The sequence below is a fragment of the Phoenix dactylifera genome, chromosome 16 (genome assembly GCF_051530095.1).
Source record: "Phoenix dactylifera cultivar Ajwa chromosome 16, Ajwa_hap1_PhDact_Kaust_v1.1, whole genome shotgun sequence".
Classification (NCBI taxonomy): domain Eukaryota; kingdom Viridiplantae; phylum Streptophyta; class Magnoliopsida; order Arecales; family Arecaceae; genus Phoenix; species Phoenix dactylifera.
The window spans coordinates 20,558,716-20,578,072 of NC_143205.1; the positions used below are offsets into that span (position 1 = coordinate 20,558,716).

The 19,357-nt window shown below is 38.7% G+C and overlaps 2 protein-coding genes across 4 annotated transcripts; one reads left to right on the forward strand and one right to left on the reverse strand.

Annotated features, from left to right (window-relative positions):
- Positions 1–1,370: 1,370 nt before the first annotated feature.
- On the forward strand, positions 1,371–5,658 carry LOC103721872 (stem-specific protein TSJT1-like). Its single transcript, XM_039115170.3, has 4 exons — positions 1,371–1,606; positions 3,764–4,001; positions 4,706–4,826; positions 5,317–5,658. The coding sequence occupies exons 1-4, from the start codon at positions 1,410–1,412 to the stop codon at positions 5,553–5,555; spliced, it is 795 nt and encodes a 264-aa protein (XP_038971098.2). The 5' UTR covers positions 1,371–1,409; the 3' UTR covers positions 5,556–5,658.
- Positions 5,659–7,646: 1,988 nt separating this feature from the next.
- LOC103721863 (choline transporter protein 1-like) lies at positions 7,647–16,588 on the reverse strand. Of its 3 annotated transcripts, none has more exons than XM_039115171.3 (12): positions 16,273–16,525; positions 15,970–16,079; positions 15,813–15,867; positions 14,810–15,168; positions 14,045–14,190; positions 13,447–13,630; positions 12,077–12,150; positions 11,888–12,001; positions 11,203–11,559; positions 10,201–10,458; positions 9,247–9,474; positions 7,647–8,041 (listed from the first exon to the last, which is right to left on the reverse strand). In XM_039115171.3, the coding sequence occupies exons 4-12, from the start codon at positions 15,000–15,002 to the stop codon at positions 7,850–7,852; spliced, it is 1,746 nt and encodes a 581-aa protein (XP_038971099.2). In that variant the 5' UTR covers positions 15,003–15,168; positions 15,813–15,867; positions 15,970–16,079; positions 16,273–16,525; the 3' UTR covers positions 7,647–7,849. The 3 variants fall into 3 exon arrangements, with proteins under 3 accessions (XP_038971099.2, XP_008810450.3, XP_008810449.3); XM_008812228.6 differs by having other exon boundaries at positions 15,623–15,867; positions 16,273–16,377; XM_008812227.6 differs by lacking the exons at positions 15,813–15,867; positions 15,970–16,079 and having other exon boundaries at positions 16,273–16,588.
- Between the last annotated feature and the right edge of the window lie 2,769 nt (positions 16,589–19,357).

Genomic DNA, 19,357 nt, shown 5'->3' on the forward strand with positions numbered 1-19,357 from the left:
GTTCTTATTGATTAGGGTGAACTGTGAAGACCACAAGGGGTGGCATGCTTGGTTAGATGTACAAGATATACAGAACTGCAGTAATTGTTTCAACAGTGGGAAAGGCTAATCTTGTTCAAAAGGAATGCAAGTTGCGATGGTGAGGGTATAGGGGCAGCGGACTAACTATTAATTTCATGACTTTCTTGGTTATGGTGCTCGACGGCAACACTAGTTCAAGCAGCAACAACAACAATGGAGAGAGGAAGGGAACGGGTTTCCCAGTGGGGTTTGCCATGATGTAAGAAGTTGCGGTGGTGAGAGAAACTTTCCAATTGCATGCACGGGGAAACCATATATTAATTATAGTATATTGATACTAGCAACTAAATAATTCTATGTTATTATATAGGAAAAATTAATAGTTGATCCATCCTTGGACCAGACTATAATTTTTAGTCTCTGTCGGCCAGTTCTATAACAACCAGTCTAGCCGATATTTAACCAGCTTTACTTTTGAGACAAAAATACCCCTTTGTCTTCCACCCTCTCTCTTTTTTCCTGTTTCCAATCCTAAATCCGATTCTCTAACCCACCGGCAATCTGTTTTTTATTTTTTCCACTGTTAATCCGTTTTTCTCGTCGGAAGAGAAAATCCTTCCGCTCTTCCCCTCTTCCTGTAATCTCTAGTTTTCTACTGTAATTTTGCAAGTTCGACTTTATTTTCCTCAGTTGTTCGAGTGAGAATTGAGACTCTAGGGCATTTTGCCGAAGTTATGGTTCTATATCTTTTTGGGACTATCATGTTCCATACTTTGTATTAGGGTAATTTATCATAAATAATTAGAATTTTTATCTTATTTCATATATTAGAATATGTATTCTCTTCATGTGAAAATTGTTATGGTTTATGTGCGATGGATTTATTTTTAAAAAGTTGGCATATATATATATATATATATATATATATATATATATATATATATATATATATACAAATATTGTTGGCCCATGATATGATATGCCAGCGACTAATTTCCTAAACTATATCATCAAACAATGGGCTCACTTTTCTCCACATTTAATGTGGACAAAACATGATACATGGGTAAGTAGTAACTAACTTCATGGAAAAAGGAAAACGCGAATGATACCAAGCTCTACTGCCAGTATGGATCTTTAGTTGAGACTGTTTAATGCTGCTCACGAAAAAAAGGCTTCTCCTTGAACAACCGTGTGTCTTTCTCTGATTACAAGACAAAGGATTCAGTTCAGATGAGTCACTACGTACATCACACGTGTCCGTGTAGAGCTTACGTCGGCAGTATTATGAGTATCGTCTCCTTGTATAAAGAAGGACAAATAGCGAGTCCATCCTGCCATCTTTCCCCTGCTCATCCTTGGAGGCATCGTCGTGGAAAGGAGGAAGGATGCTGGCGGTGTTCGAGAGATCAGTGGCGAAGCCGCCGGCGGAGCTCGACATGAGCCCTGTGTGGCCTGTCCCCTTCGACCGCTTCGAGGCAGAACAGCTCTTCAACGCCATCTTCCCCGATGCCGTCATCTATAATTTCTCCAATGGTAGCTTCATGGCCATCTCTCACTGCATGGATAACACCCAGCATCCCAGGTCTCTCTCTCTCTCTCTATATATTTCTTCTTCAATGGTTTTTTTGATTCTCTAGCTCTATCTTTTTATTCTCTTTTTCTCCCCTGAGTACCTTTGCGTCTGTCCCTTGCAAAGGCGGAGAGTGTCTTTAGTCCCGTATCGATTATTCGTCAATTTTTTTTGAATATTTATACACGACTAATAAATTTAAAAAATATCTTTCAGCTAACTATTTTAGATGAGATCTTGAGATATCACAAATGATATTAGAGCAAACTCAGCATAAAATATGCGAAAATTCGAGCGGATATGGAAGATATTAGGTACTTATACAGAACTAAGGAACGATAATTAATGAGTAGTTATATAAGATTAAAAAATCAAAAATACATTTTGACTGGCTATTTTGGATGAAGTTTTGAGTTAGGTTTTTACAAACATATATTGGAAAACATGCTTACAACACATGATAATCCAATGGAGTTTTTTTAACATTATAAGGTTTATGATTTTTTCCTTTTTTATCATGAAGCAATGCAGCCAAATGCCATCTTTAGGGCTGGAAATCAAAACCTCTTCCGAGCAAATGTCGCAAGAAGATGGGTGTAGCAGTAGACCAAAATTCTCTTGGCATAGTATGGTTGATTTTAACCCATCAAAAGTGATCTTGAAATATGTGGAACATATGGTTGATTAATTTTCTCAAATTTTAGAAAGAAATCATTTAATCCGTATCAAAACAAGAAATTAATGTTCAGAAAAGCTATTAGTTTTCAATAGTGCCTGAACGTTTTCCGCATCTTTTTTTTCATCATATGTATCCAATTTCTACATCCAAATCATAATCGTTACCCCTTTCACGCATAATTTCCCCCATAAAATTCTTAGCATGTTTCGTTCGGGTAATACTTCCAATCCCCATCTCGTCATCATATATGCCCAAAGTGGCACCTGCACCTGTGATGCAGGCGTTTTTTTTTAACTCGATTGGACGTGGCAATCGTGCAAACTGACAAAAATTATGGTCAAACACCGACGCAGCAATTATGCGGACTGACACGTTGAACAGTGTCCAAAAGACCAAAAATAAAAACATAAATTTCCATAATTTTGGATATGTACAGATGAAATTAGGAGAGACTCGAACAAGGCAAGATACTGCTAATAAATAATATATGAGCACATTGATTCTTACGTTTGAATTTCAATTTTGTTAAGCTACATATTGGTAATAGCATTTAGAGGAGAACAAAAGAGAGAGAAAATAGAGGCATTGCCAAAGCCAAGTTAAAAGAAATAGAATAAATAGATTGGTTATGACATTTTGGTTGACAGTTTTGTTGGTTTGGTATTTTTCACTTAATTCAATTAGTGTGGATATGTAGCTTAAATTTTTCGGACTAGTCCTCTTAAAAAATAAGAATAAATTTAAATTATAGTCCGATATCGTAACTATTATAGTGATAAAGAATCAAAGAGCTTAGTTGGTGCAGTTACTTGATATTGGATAGGACTTAGATTTAGAACTCAAAATTTGTATTTATTTATATATATTGGCCATAGTATCGTAAATTATACTAAAATTTTCTCAAAAAAGAATTATACTAGAATTTTGAAAATTTCTAGTATCATACCTCAGATAAGATAATTTGCTCCCTTGAACTATAATAGTTGGCCATTTAAATTAGTTTGGTTGGATATTGTTTGCTAACATATGAAAGCTAACCTGTTAACATCCTTTGCAAATTGCAAATGAAATCAAGAAGTAGATGATCATCATAAAAAGACAGTTTACTAAGATCAAAATTACATGATTTGGATCACAATTGATGGCAATTATATATATATGCTAGTACTAATATAAACAGGTAGACAGATACCAAATAACCTATCAACTTGATCCTTTTTTGGTGCGCGGTGGAAACATACATCAACGTACATATGAGGAAGAGGAAAAATAAAATCTAGAGGATACATCTTAGGTGTTTAAGGAATGGTTTCAAAAACTTAGAAAAAGAAAAAAAAAACCCTATTTTTTTTATTATTTAGGTTAGGTTAGAGAGATGGAGTTCTCTGAAGTCTAAACTTTTCTTGGTGGCTTTTTCTTACTTTGCTGTTTGTTCCTCTTTTCTCAATAATATTTTTAGAGATCTCCATTTCTTTAAGTACTGCAACCAGGTCAGCGGTTGTGGACGACATATATTGTCTCTTTGCCGGATCTTTCAACAACCTTGGTGAGCTCCGTCGACACTACGGCCTCGGCCGGAGCACAACGGAAGCTATGCTAGTTATTGAAGCATACAAAGTTCTACGAGACCGAGCACCTTACCCTCCTGATCAAGTCATCAAGGACTTCAGTGGAAAGTTTATGTTTGTGCTGTTTGATCTGAAAAATGGAACCATCTTTGCAGCAAGAGTAAGTTTGCCTGCAAAAGATATGTTACATGGTAACACTTTCTGATTAAATATGTCTAGCTCTTAAGAAAGTGAGGAAGGAAGATTGTGATATATATATTTATATATATCTTTGAACAAATGAGAAATCTCTAAATTCATGGAATGACGATATTTTTATCATAGCTTAATATATAATTCATGATAACATCTAAAAGATAAACTAGGATATATATGATTTTCTATAGATAAAATATAGGATAATTAATTAGGTAAAATTCATTATTTCAGGGCTTAACAAAATTTTGCAAGAAGAATATTTTTACTTAGACAGTTACCTGGATGGAAAAATTATCAAAATATGGATTATATCGTATAAATTGAAGTTTTTATCGAGCATATAGAATATGCAATTCATATGATTTCATTTCTCTTACTCGTACTTTTTCTTGACTTTTCAACCAAATATATGTTAATGTTCTTCAAATTCTTTCGAAACTTTTGAAAAATTTATGTTTTTTTTTTCTTTCAAATTTGATATGTTTTTCCCTAAATGCATTAGAGGATGATGTCGGACTTGTAACTATGCTCACCATCAATTGCACTAACCTTTCTCCAAAATTTAGTACCAAATTTCTGAAGGAAAGGATGAAGCTTGGCACCGAAGATATTTCAATATCATGATTTATGATGCTTTGCCTAATATCCTCTTTTGCGCATGCTAAGGACCGTGATAGCGACTTGAACTTTGCATGGGGTAAGGTATTGGATGGGTCGCTTGCATTCTCGGATGACCATCAAGTTATACTGGATATGTGTGGGAGATCAAGCACTTTTTTCCCTGCAGGTAAATCCATTTGTCTAAACTTCAATCATCCGTCGAGTTAAAATTGGATTGGAGACAAATATCTCTAGCTAGTGTGCTCGAAAACATTGTGATATTTTCATAGATTCTACAAAAACCATGCGAACTTGAGATGTCTTATATATAATTTCTTTTTGTCATGTATATGATACAAACATACATATATGCAACAATAGAATAGGCAACACCTTTCAACAATTTTATCATATGTCATAATTATATTCTTTTGTCAAAAAAAAGCTTTTCTGTTGATTTTCTTCACTTATTATGCATATTATAGCAATTATTCCATCTTTATTAAAGAATTTTCTCTAAAAAATCAAAAAAATCTTCGTTCTTAAAACATCCTGAGGTTTTGCTTTGCCAACAAAAGTACAAAACAAGATTTGCTGCTGTATTTTATTCAACTCACATACTTATTAGCAAATGAGTAACTGGAAGTTCTCATTCCATTATATGGGAATTTATGCAGGGTGCTTCTATATGAATACTACTGGGCTGGTTAGCTTCGAGCAACCCCTGCACAAGGTGAAGGCGATTAGGTGCACGATGGAGGAACTTTGTGCACCTGGTATCGTCTTCGTGGTGGATCGGTGGTATCGGCGACCTGGCAATATTCCTCGTGTTGGCAGTGAATCGAACTGGAGTGATGCATGCAATACCAGAGAAGATGACATTGAGGAGCCACTCGGATTTGGATGGGGTGAATGACATGGAGAGTGTGGGAGTAGAAGAGAATAACACTTGTGTGCCAGTGAGAACAAATATATTAAGTACTGAGAAGTGATAATAAAGCGCACAGTTTTATTTCATATATCATGGTTACTTTCATGCCTCAGCTAGTTCATCATGAGTAGAATATTTAGCTAATGATTTCATATCTGCTCTTGCATGCAAATTAATTTGATCGAACATCCCTTCGAGCATGCGAGAGAGAGAGAGAGAGAGAGAGAGAGAGAGAGAGAGAGAGAGGATGGGAAAATCGCAATAGAATAACTTGGGAGCACCATCATGCATTGGCTAACACTTTTACGTATCAAAGAGAAAAGTTTTAGAATTGGGCATGCGACGCCAGACTAGTAAGATGATGAAGCTACAGGGTTCATGCTTTCCAACCCTTCTTTTTTCTTAGAAGGCACGTACATCACATGATAAGTGGCTGATATCTAATGGCTGTCTTAACTTTGAGATGGAATAGTTGCAACTACGGCAAATTTTGGTGCCGAAGCCAAAATTACCAATGCTTCTATCTAACGTCGTCAGTCAGCAAAGGTAATTTTTTCTGTAGTGTTGGGATCCTTTCTAATTCAAGATAGAACCAAGAAGGTCTAGATTATAAACGTCAGCTGGTTCATATATTGCAAAGAGATAGGTTATTAAACAGAGTAGAGACAACAGCGAGCATCTAACGACAATAAAGATCAACATTACCGATAACATCGAGATAGTTTCGATGCTCACAATTTGATGATCTCATGCAGCACTAGCCATCAACCACACGCTGAGGCCCACAAGATTACGTAGCCAAACGTTATAGAGTCGTAGTATCTTACGGAGATTCTCGGTGCATGATATGCGGCCTAACCAGCATTCCTGTGCGAAAGCTGTGGCTGCAACGGCTAATAGCTTTTTTAAGGTGGTGACTAAGCTGGTTAGATTGGTGGATTGGACCAAGTAGCTCTACTTACACCCTGTTCCAATTCAATTCAATCCAACTCCACCACTCGTTACGGTGTTCCAAAGACACCAAACAACCCCGTAGAGGATGGAAATCTAGAGGTGGTGGATCATCTATGGCCTCCTATATATAGAGTAATAAATATACGAGATCTCTCACGACGGGAAAGGCCACGGAGGAGGAGGACGAGAAGAAGAGGAAGGGAGAGGAGAGGGGAAGCAGAGCCCCTCACCCTGACCCTATCTTCTCCTGTTCTCCGTCTATTTTGTTGGTCGGCATGGGGGACTTGGAGAGGAAGGTGAAGGAGAAGGCGAGGGAGGTGAAGCTTTATCTCAAGTCCAAGGAGTTCAAGCGTTTCCTGAAGAAGGCAAAGAAGGTGGTGGGGAAGACATGCAAGATGGGCTGGAAAAAGGTCCAAAAGCACTCCAACTGATGGCCTTCTGCATTGTTCGCTAGAGCTCTCCCTTCCTGCATTTATTTTGAAGGTTCTGGTCATGTAAACATCCACCTATCTTGATTGATTCTATTAATATCAGCCTCCATTATTTCCTTTGATCTGTTTATTATCTTTTTTGGGGTGGATCCATTATCTCTCTTTCAGGGGGCTCTGCAGTGCTGCTAGTCTCTCTTTCTTTCATTGGTCAGATTAATCTCTGTCGATGCTTATTAAGAGCACCAACAATGTTAGAAATAACAGCAGCTATTATCTTCATTTTATCGAGGGCCTTGATTTTTCTTTCAATTATCTAGAAAGATTATGTTTGCTCTTTCCAGGGTCATGCAAAAAAATTTGTCTCATCAATGCAGGCAGAAATATATTATCTGCCCTAAGTGTCTTATGAACTGATGCGATGCAATAATTATATCATCAATGTTTCTAAATTCCTATGAAATATAAATACTGAACATCTATAGCTTCAAATTCATGCAAGCTGGTGGGTCCCAGCTAGCCTGTCCAATAGTTTATTTTGAGGATGGCGTATGCACAATTCCATTCTAGCAATCCGGAACTTTATGCTGAGCCCAAAATAACCTTCATACACTGTAAAAAGAGTACCTAGGAGCGAAAGGCTGTTACCACAGCTAGAGGGAAACGAAGATGCAAAAGCTGAAAACTGAGCAAATTGTAGAAAGATCATCCTTACTTCTGGATCAATGGTTATAACTCATGAAATTAATTGACAAGGATGTAATTTAGTATAGGAAGGTGAACTTCCGCAACAAACAGCAAAAAAGAAAAATGAGCGGAAGACGCCGGGTAAAGGGATGAAGCTTTCCCTTTTGGATTGCTGATCTGAACAACATAACAAGAAAAACACACATGTGCTCAAGATCCTTGGGTTAGTCTCTGCGTTTCTCCTTCGCCATCGAGCGTCTCCATGAGAAGGGGAGGTGCGCATTGTGCAGTCCCTTGATGCTCTTCTGCATCTTGGCAGAAGGAGAGGATGATTGTGTCGATCGACATCTCCACAACTGCAAAGAAGAGGGCTGCGACTATATAACCAAGGGCCCAGCATACCTACAGCAGAATGCATGCACATTTAATTTAGGTCTTCCTGGATGGCAGAACATGTCAGAGAGAGCATGTTTATTGCAAATTCTAATAAATTCAGCACAATTCAGTCCATGTGATGTTTGGTTGCTGAAGTTATTGCAGTAAGTGCTGAAGCCATCTGAAAGTCAACCCATAGATAAACAACACAAATGATCATGAGATAAGTGTAGTTGATTTGCCTGTCTTTGCTGCTTAAGTTCAAGTCATCTATGACAGACTCCACTAGTGTCTTGCCCACTTTAATGCCTTCCTCCTTTTTACTTCACTATTAAACTTAAATGTTTTGAAGGACTAGGTCTTGAATCCACCATGACAAGAGGCGTCAGTTACAAGTTTCTCTAGTTCCCTTGATTTTCAATTTCTGAAAAATTCCTATCTACCTCATCCTTATTTTTGCTACAAAAGGAGTTTCATCCTTGCCAAACTGATTTTAAGCCTGCTACTTTTGTGTCATACGACCTGACAATTATCTTATAGATAATATATAGTTAAAATATCTGATTAGTTTCAGCATACAAGTTTGATGGGGATTTCTCCACTAAGTTGTGTATCATGCATATTTATTGAATAGCAAACTATGCTTGCAAAAACAGCTTTTTAGATTCACTAGTTTGCTCGAATGACTTCTCCCTCCATTTTTTTCTGACTCGCATATGAGGTACTGTTAATTAACGCATGCAGTTCCCAAGAGGACATCCAAGTTAATGATGAAGATCAATCTGTTACATATGTTAGTTCCCCATTCATCAAACTTGCTTCCAAAATTTTCACTCAATTTCATGTCCACCTATCTATTCCTTAAATAATGATCTTACCGTCACAGAGTCAAAGAAACCCTCAACGACCTCTACTAACTTTTCAAGTGAAATATTTTATTCTAGCCTAGTTTTAAGGCATTAACTTACTGAACTCACTGATCAGTGGACTACCATCCCATCTAAAACAGCACCCCTACTTGCTATCTTTTTTCCTTTGCTGCTTCATGATTCTCCAGAATTTGTAAGCTCACTCATGGCTCATCTTTCCCGGTCAAAGATCCAGATAAAAGTCTTAAGTCAATTTCTACTATAAAAAAGTAGCTTTAAAAGAAGCAGCAGTAATTTTTTTAAAGTTCAGACAAACGGATGAAGGAAAAGTTAATTGCTACAAACTGGATTCAGGAGCCTTACCAGAACAGGGAACAAAGGGGATGAAATCCTGTTGTGGGCAGATTTATATTTGTGAGTATCCAACATGAGGAATGCAAACAGTGCACAGAAGAGACTGACACACAACTTCCCAAGAAAGAGAATAACATCTCCAATGACATTCACTTTTCCTATGCGCAATATATTATTCATAATTAGACCTGTAGCAATTGCAGATGCTTTGCAGAACCCTTTGCCAGTAATGGCAATCTGTTTGAAATAAGCAAAATTGTCAGTTGTAATGCATGCAATTCAAAGGAAAGTGAGAAAACACAAATTCTGGAACTCATTAAAAAAGAAATCTTGGTATCGATTGTCTTCATTATACTCAAAAGTTCCACATCGCAGGGGATTCACCAATATGGCATTGATATCAATAATAAGAATTAACTAAGAAGTTTCAAAGCCTCGAAAGATTTACTATTCAGGATTTTACAATTCTCCAGCTACTCTGTTATGAGGCACATTAAGACAACATAATACATACTACCGAGTAATACTCAAACTCAGACTTTCTTCAATATTGTAAAATGCTGAAGAGTTTGTTGAGATTTTCAGACATGGAGACATCACTGCCTCCAAGTTTTCTTGTCTAAACTAAATTACCTGTTCTTTTTTTCATCAACATTGTATAACTAAAGCTTGCCATTTCTTCTAAACAAGAGGTTCAAATGCTAAAATGCAGTGTTAACCATGTGCCTGAAAAGCCCATTGATACTTAAAAATGCAAAGGAAAATCAAATATAATCCAAATCTATAAATGTATTGATGTTTACATTTAAAGTCTCACCAAGATAAACCGTAGTGTATCAAAGTTACATATAACTATAAAAGGAAACCATAAAAACAGGAAAAAAATTCAGACTTTATTTTGAAAAAGATGACAAAATTTTCCCGTGCGCCAGATGTAAATTACAGATTTAATCAGAACCTTACCATAATATATGCATTCCGATTCACAGAATTGATGGTCCAATCAATGCACCCTAGGCAGCACTGTGAAGAAGAGGACATCATTTTTCCCATACAGCTTACAGGAGCAGTATCTGCAAGTTTTAACCTGCGGCGGAGTGACTCAAGTATAAACCGAAACCATTCAACAATGGATACAACCAGTGAACCAAGAGCCACAGATCCGAGACTGTAACATAGAAGGCGCTTCATAGAAGAAAATACAGGGAGAAATGGAATCTCCTGCTTTAAGCAATGCAACATCAGCCACTAAGTCAAAAAGGAAAGGAAGAGAAGTTCCTCTTTAAAAGTCTAAAAGAAACATTTAAGATAGGTTTACACAATGCACAGCCCTACATTTCTTTTCCATGTTTTCACCTTTCTGCCTCATAGTATTGCCAATGTTAAGAAATAAAATAAATCATAATATTTCAACATATACTATACGCCCTGCACACACATAAAAGTGGAAGAAAGAATTTTGGCTACCCACATAGGCATTGACTTATACAACGTAAATTGTGTAGCTATCTTTATAAGTAGATAACGTAAAATGAAGAATAAGATTTCTTGCTATAACCCACCTGGAATTCAGTTACTTCAGTAAATAAAGTACATCTACAATTTCAAGAAAAACAAAGAAATCCTTGAATTCCGTGTCCATATAAACGAATCAAAAGGTTTACCAAGCATTAAAAAGCCCATATGTGAATTGACTTCATTCTCAGATATCAATGAAGTACTCTTATAAAAAAGTTCAAAAAAAAAAGAAGCTAAATTGACTAAATGATCAGATAATGATTGGAGCAATTAAGAAAGTCGCTCGATACTATGTAAGGCTTTCCCTCTGGAGAAACCTCCAAGAAACATTACCATATTTTTGGCAAAATATACCCAAAGTGAGTTTATTTTAGGCCTCCTAATTTTCTAACTTTACAAGCATGTACATGAGCCCCATACAGCTTTCAGGTACATAATTTTACTTACCGAAATTTCACCACGAGCCCAGTAATAAGAGGCAACTGATCCAGCAATAACAGTTGACGAGCATGCAATGATGAACTGAGTTGCCCAGTAACACCCAAATAGGTGAAAAAGGATGGAGATTCCAATATGGGGGGTGTAATGGATGCTGTAGCCACAACAACTATCACAATTCACCCTGTTGGACTTAAGGTCATATGAACAGCAATTGGCATTGCAATCATTTCTGATGATCTCACCAGAGCTGAAAAGATGGAGTGCAGCAGAAAACCAAAACATATAGAAGATTGCAAGGATAGAATATGGCAAAATTGGAAAAACAATAAGAGCCTGAACTTCGCCTATGACCTTTGCAGCAACCTGCATACAGATTACAGAGGTTAGACATTGATTTAAGTGATCCGACTAGACCTTTTCTACAGATGCATTAAGAAGATACTGACAATATCATTTTTTTCAATCCACTGTTTTTAAGAAATTATCAAGTCGACTTGGTATTGCCAGCTCGAAAGAGCAAGCAAAAGTCTTAATTTATAAATTTAGAACAATATTCCATTTCCAAAGTGCACGCATGTTTTCAGCTCGATGCATCTGTGTTAAATAAAGGAAGCGTAGAAAGGCCCTACGTATATGGGCACCTGTGTTAAGTGATATTACAGTTGACAGGTAGTTTATACACTATGCTTACCTTCAGAACAGATGTTGCTATAAGAATACGGCGGACAATGGCTATTGAAGAAAGAAATGTGATGATCATTACAACCGTCATAAGAACAGCTACAGCACGAATGTGATTTATTTCCTGGAATAAAATCAGGTGGTAAGCCAGAGGAGAGCAAGTTTTCCTTAACAATTATGCTTACTGGTACAAACTTACCCTCCCACTTATGTTGACATATGGATCACTTTCATCAATGACAACTGAGATGGCATCATGTCCAATCCATCCAGCTAAAAACATGAAGTGGTTGATAAGAAGCAGTGATAAGTCATACAACATGCATCTCTTAAAATAAATACACAAACAAGAAACTCTCATTCAAAATGAAATTTTCATAGTTGAGGCCAAAAGACCTAATCACCTAAGGGTAATAAATAAAAACAACTAAGTTTTCACTAAGACCTGGGATGTATCTTCTTCATCGATCATTTGTTCTCAGGTATCTTAGCATGCTAATATTTACTAGTCTTGGAAACAGAAAATGCATGTTAAAAAGCATGCTGGTCAAGACTAACCTGAACGATCAATGGGTTAACCAAAAAGAATAGTTCAACTAACTAAAAAATCAATTGTTAAACTATGCCAAACATGATCTAGGTTCCAACTTTAGATGGTGTTAAACTCGAATCATGTTCCAAACACCGAAAAGGACACTATAAGATTTTTCAGCTCAATCCAGTAGGAAAATCTAAACAAGCCCTTAGTGTGATGGACGCTTCTATTTTGCACCACAACAGAGATGAAGGTAAAATTGAGTGTATAAGATGAATTTGCAGCAATCAGTGATCATGGGAAAGACATTCTTTAATTTGGTGTTTCTTTACAAAATAAGTCCAACAAAAGGATAGGATAACATAGGATGATTGAATGGCATTTTCTTGGCTCTTCCCTGCCAATGATTTTCCTCAGCTTATAAGAAACCTAGGCAAAGTCAAGCCCCCAGCCTACATGTTTGGGGCCCAAGGAAACTTTATAGAACAGCCCTATTAAATGTCGAGTTTTCAAACAGCTTTAATTTTATTCTCCAAGTTACTCTTCTGACAAGGTATTCTATATTGATAATTGTTAGATTATTATGAGAGCGCTGTGTACTTGAATTATACAAAGAATGTTCTGTGACTTTTCACAGAATGCAAAAACTGTGTACCAATACTAAATAGATGAATAGATGTATTTCTGATTTTTCAAGATAAATTATGGGACCCAAGGTTCGCCGTACCGGTACCGAACCCCGTACCGGTGCCGCACTAGTATAGGCGTACCGAGTGTCGGTACGGTACCGTACGCTCGGTACCGACCGTATCGACATTGGTGTACCGATACCGGTACCCATCGGTACGGATACGGTACGCTCGGTGCCGACCGGTACCAACCGGTACAGCGAACCTTTATTGGGACCCAACTATTATTTATTAGAGTATTAAAGACATTCACATCAAAAGATATATACCAGATGGAAAAAGCCAATTTGTCTGTAAAGAAAAAAAATAAAAGGAAAAAAACATATAAGGCACAGCATATCAGACCTTTTGTGTAGTAAAACATTGTAACAGATATTATAAGGGCATTGAAGAGAATCACTGTTATCCATGTCATTCCAGCAACAAAGTGGCGAATCATTAATAGCCAAATCACAGATAAAAATAGTGGCAGGATTCCCCCACAAACGATCAACACAGGCCATGCCTTTCCAATATCCGCCACATATCTCTGCAGATCACGCAATAGAGCATGAGTGAAGTTTTTCAATCAAATATTGAGGTTCAAAGTGAATGCAAATAAATGCAACTTATATGTCCAGAAATGTCATTTGAGTTTCACCTTGAAAAGGCATGGAGAGGCACCATAAAATGTCTAATAGGCACTTTGCAAAAATCAGTTTGGAGATTTGAGATAGAACTTTTGACAATAGTCCATAAGCATTTTCTTTAAATAAGAAAAAAAAAAAAGGCTGTAAAGCTATTTATGTTTATCTCAAATAATTTCAATTAAAACTGAGCTAGCAAAGGGCACTAAATCAAATTATTTATTTATACTGATAGATAAAGAGCAAAACCAAAAGCAAAAAAATGTAGTCATCAACAATATATGTTTTGGTTATGACTTTCTAAAAGAGTAACCGACCTTTAAGACAGCAGATGGAGAATTGATGGCCCTGTGAATAGTTTTATCTATTAATATGTTCTCCTCAATGGTAACTCCACCCATCTGCTGCCAATGCCTCAAAGAAATGTTGGATGGACGTGCTATGAACTGGCAGCTCCAATAAACTAAAAATATAAAAAGAACAAAAAAATAATTAAATATTCCACAGAAAACTGAGATGAAAATCAAAATTTGAAATGGATGTGTTGAAGGTGGGACTTCATGCATGTTCAGTTGGCACATATAAGTGGAAAGAAAAATAAATGATCCTTCATTTCACTCATGTTGCATTACTTAAGAACATAAGGCAACCAATACTTCCTTTTCACAAAAAAAAAGGGGATATCTGATGTTGGATGCAGAAATGGAAGAAAACCATGCAGATAATTTAAAATCATTATTTCTAGAAAGCATAAGTTCAGACACAGTCTTGAATTATCCCTTCACTTGCGATAAACGACTGCAAAATTGTCCATCTGTTTTCTTGGATTCTTTACCAAGAAACATGTCTTTGCATTAAAAACTCATGAAACCAAAAGAACTGGCCAGTTTAGCTGACAGCAATAAGCCAGTTTAGTTGACAGCAGTAATTTTTTTTACTGAGAAGAATTAACAGCAAGTAACTCTGACCAATGCATTTCTATATTTTGATCCGTTCCAAGTCTTACCTTTTCAGAATAGAGAATCATTACAATTCACAAAGCAAGTTATAACTGCTATAGGTTACAGATCTACCATACTTACCATTTACACTTGGAAATATTATAGGGTAACATGGACCTTGGAGTTGAAGGGAGCTATTCCTCATCTCTGGTGTAAGAAACTCAAAATAATCATAGTCCCTGTCAATCCAATCATCCACTGAGAGGCTAATGTCACCCTCTGGATAATCACAGATGAAGTTGAGGCCATCTTCCGAAGGAATGGGACATTCCATCAAGCAGATACTCTTAGCATCAGCCAGACTGAAATGGCTACTCTTCAAACCACTTTGATAGACCTGGTTAGGATTCAACCAGTACCTAACCTCCAGTTCACGTAAATCCGGGTTAGCATGTTTGTTGCCACAAACATTTCCTTTGTAGTCCAGTCCATAGGTGAGCCTGCACGAGATGTTTTCCTTTGATTAATCAGTCAATCATCAACAAAAAGCAACTCCCAGAAAGACATACTGACTAAAACAAACAACAAGATTTAAAAAAAAAAAAAATCATGTACACATATTAAACCAGAAATTTATTTTGTTTGTACATTTCTCGATTAGTGATAAAGATGTAGACTCAAAAATGAGAAGGAAAAGAAAATTATCTTCTATCTGCAAATGGGTGTATCTGACCTATTACTTGATCATTTGAAAGGTGCAAAGGGAAATAAAAAGGAATAACTCTAGGGCATAAACCGTAAAAAATAAATCTTGTAGATTAATCTTGAATTTTCTCGAGAGCTGCAGAAATTTTTTTAAATAGTCGAAATAAACCCTAAATTTGAGAAGAGGAAACGAAACTACTTCTTATCACCACTAATAGAATGCATCAGCACAATGACCCAAGCCTTTACCCTTGAAAATGGGGTCAAATATCAAGAACAAGTCTCAACCAAGAAGGCTACGGCAGCCATCAAACATAGTCTCCATAAAAAAATGGTGAGATTGATCAACGTGATGCAGCTTGTGCCATATTTGGATCTCCGAACGGATTAGATAAATTCCAAAAGTTCGCATTTTCTGGCACTCAGGTTTACTCGTTACCTAACGAAACAATTGGCGTTACTCCAAGACCTCCCAGATAAATCCGGCAATGCCGCTGCAAAATACTCACAAGTTTCAGTCTTTCTAACATAATCTTGAAGACAAGCCATCTAACACGACAACCAAAGTAAGAAGACACTCAATCAGAGATACAAACCCTTTTCCTCCCATCTTAGGCCATCTTCACCTCAACTTAGAAAATTCTTTCAAAGAATGCAGGACCGAGTTCGTACATAAGTCTCCATTCCCAGAAAGGAAATATCCGAGCTTCCGAAATCAGCAATTCCACCATATAATGAAACCGAAAAACACTCAATCAAAGCAAATTAAGGAAGGCCCATCGGAGGAACCAAAATGGACGTTCAAAAAAGTCGCCTTTTTTTATTAAAAAAAATTCCTTTTTGGTGGGTTTGGGTCTTAAAAAGGGAAAGGGGGGAGGGGAAGGCAAAGAGATTACTACCGAACTGGGTTTCCTTGGTTGAATCCGAAGCTGGAGTTGACGATCATGGCCACCCAGAAGGCGATGAAGATGACGAGGAACACCAAATCCCTGCACTTCCGGTTGTGCCTTATGATCCCATCTCCCATCTCGCCCTCGCTTCCTCCGCCGCCGACGCCGCCCCCCTCCGTCGGTTACCTCCCTATGATCGCCCCAAGCGGCCCCCTCCTCGCCAATCTTTCTTCCTCCAGAGCACGAGAGAGAGAGAGAGAGCAATCGGGAGCGGGGAGCGGCGGGCTGAAGGGAAAGCGACTTCGGTCCGGTGTTCCTGAAGAACATTTTTATTTTGGAAAAGACGGAGGAATTTGTTTCTAGGTGTACTTCTTGACGTTTGTCTTGTTCTGGGGAAGTTCTTAGTGATGTTGTGCGGAGAGTATAGGGTCATAAAAAGGCATGGCTTCTTGGGACGCCATAAAGACCGGGGTTTTGGTGTGACCAAATAAATCTTTTTTTCAAAAAAGTTCTCGTATCTTTTGTCAGATGGCTTTCAAGAATCCGTTATCTTGTCTTGTTTCACTTTCTCTAGGGACAGAACTCGGTGGAGTTGCTCAATCCTAGCCTGGCCAGCTCCTTGAGGAAGTTGGGCGGGTCCAGCTCCTTCAATTTTGATTAGAAAAGAGTCGATTCAAATGTTTGTTGGCCCCTGAGCTGAGCTTTTGCCTTTTGCCTTGGTAAGTTGCCTCCAAGGAATTGTCATTAGCTATCATATATATCAGTGGTTAGTGTTTGTTATTGTTTTATTATTGATCAAACTAGTTTCAAAGCACAGGGCTTAATCAAAGATTGTGGTTCAAAAAAAAGCAAATGATGATGATTTTCTGTTTATATTTTTATTAGGAGGTCCCATGCGAGTGGATAAGGTCTTACCTTGAAAGTAATAGCTGTGCAATGACATGATATGGAACCAACATGGCCTTTGTGAATCTAACGTGGAATCAACTCACCAAACTTGGATTTTAGGCCAACGACGGTTATTAATAGCGGGCAATGGTTGGGATTGATATATTATAAGGATCCATACAGGCGTGTATTTAGTCTCACAATGGTTATTCGCTGGAATGATCTTGACTATTTGTATAGTAACTAAAGAATTCAAAAAAAATTTATGCCAAACCATTTTGAATGAGGTTCCGTATTATGACGCATGATATCAGAGCGGACTCGGCCCATAACTTATGTGGATTAGAGGACAATGTAGCACAGACTCTGAGACAAATCAAAATGCTTATGATTAAAAATTTTGAATAGATTTGAACTCTTAGCCTGACAGACGAGTGTGTTGCTTCGATTGTTAGCATGTGACTGTCAAAAATTTATGCATGTTGCTTATCGAAATCATCTCAATTCAAAATGAAACATAAAAATTAGGGGCTTGCATGTAGCAGGCATGTAGTATTTATATACAACAGCTTTCTTCTTAGGCACATGCTGACCAACTTAATTACCCAACCAACACAGGGAGCAATTCAAAAGGTTGTGGTGTGCTTGCATACGAATCATCCAGTGTCATGTATGAATCAAGATTTGCCACAAATTGCATCTTGCTTCATTGGAAATTAAGTGTACCATCGACATAAATCATTCCTTGATCAAAATAACATGCTTGAATTGTGAAACATTAGCTAAAGGCTATGATGATCATTTGAATGCACTCAGGGATCCACCAACAGTTTTTTTCTTTTTTTCTTTTTTTTTCTTTTTTTTTTTTTTTGCTAATGCGGGTGGATCAGACCTGACGAGACCAGATACACCCAATAAAGTCAGAAAATAAAATACCTCGGAGTGCCAAAGGCAACTCCCCATCGCCACTCCATAAGGTGCCTCCGGAGTGAGAAGTTACATACGCAGCTACCCAATCCGCAGCACCATTACCTTCACGGTAAATATGCTTGGCCTGAAAGGCCCATCCATCCCTCGCCATAACCCAAATGTCACGGAGCAAGGGATGGTCACACCCGCAATGCCTTGGACCCCCCTGGATCCAACTGACAATGGTGGCTGAGTCACCCTCCAGGATAATGGACCTAGCCCGTAAGACACACCGGGCATGGCGAAGGCCTGCCCAGGCTGCTGTCAGCTCCGCGCTGGAAACTGAAGTGTCAAATAACTGACTGCCACCGGCAGCCACAACCCTGGCACACGGGTCCCGGATAACGAAACCCGCGCCTCCCCGCATGCCACCATCCAAAACAGACCCATCAAAGTTGACCTTGAGGAAGCTCGGGGGTGGGGGCTCCCAGGTGAAAAACACCGTACGAGAGGCTGCCGAAGCAGAGTGGGAACCCCAGGTGTCCCGAGCTATCAAGGTCCCTCCAACAGGGATAGTGTAACACAGCTCCGCCGCTTGAGCGCGGGCACTCTCGACAACAAATCGCGGCAACATACGTCGTTCGCTGAAGGTACGAGCATTCCTGGCCAACCAGATCTGGTAGGCAATACAGGTAGCTCGGACAGCCTCCTGACGCAGCACCAAGGACTCCGATCCCTGACGCATGGCCTGTAAGAACAGGTCCCTACATCGCCATACCACCGGTGGAACCCCTGCCAACCGCCAAGTGCCCCTAGCCCATGTGCACCGAAACAGGGCATGGTCCACCGTCTCGGCCACACCACAAGCCCCACACACCAATGGGATCCTCACTCCTCGACCTGCGAGTACAGCTCTTGTAGGAAGACGGTCCCAGGCCACCTTCCAGAGGAACAACGCGACCCTCGGGTGGAGCCCCAATCGCCAGATCCAGGCAAAATTCGGGCCAGGCTCATAATCCTGCCGCAGGATATGGGAGAGATCGCCCATCCTGACCCTGGATCTGGTCGAGGAACCCCACACACGTACATCTGGTCCGCCACTCTGTGGTAACGGTAGTGAACGAACCCGCTCCGCCAAAAACTGCCCGAACAAACGGGCCAACTGAATCTCATCCCAACCAGCCACCCCGGGGGTCATGAGATCACAAACCTGTAGACCCTCCCCAGCCTCGACACTAACCATAGTCGGCCAAAGCCGCAGCGGGAGGCCGTCGACCCATGGGTCTCCGGCTACATC

Bases quoted from the DNA above. Each gene is read 5' to 3' on its own strand.
- LOC103721872 (XM_039115170.3), top strand. From the start codon at position 1,410: ATGCTGGCGGTGTTCGAGAGATCAGTGGCGAAGCCGCCGGCGGAGCTC. The intron at 1,607-3,763 runs GTCTCTCTCTCT...TACTGCAACCAG, and splicing joins GATAACACCCAGCATCCCAG to GTCAGCGGTTGTGGACGACA. The intron at 4,827-5,316 runs GTAAATCCATTT...GAATTTATGCAG, and splicing joins AAGCACTTTTTTCCCTGCAG to GGTGCTTCTATATGAATACT.
- LOC103721863 (XM_008812227.6), bottom strand. From the start codon at position 16,400: ATGGGAGATGGGATCATAAGGCACAACCGGAAGTGCAGGGATTTGGTG. The intron at 11,560-11,887 runs GTAAGCATAGTG...ATCTGTATGCAG, and splicing joins TAGCAACATCTGTTCTGAAG to GTTGCTGCAAAGGTCATAGG. The intron at 8,042-9,246 runs GTAAGGCTCCTG...ATTCTGCTGTAG, and splicing joins CCCCTTTGTTCCCTGTTCTG to GTATGCTGGGCCCTTGGTTA.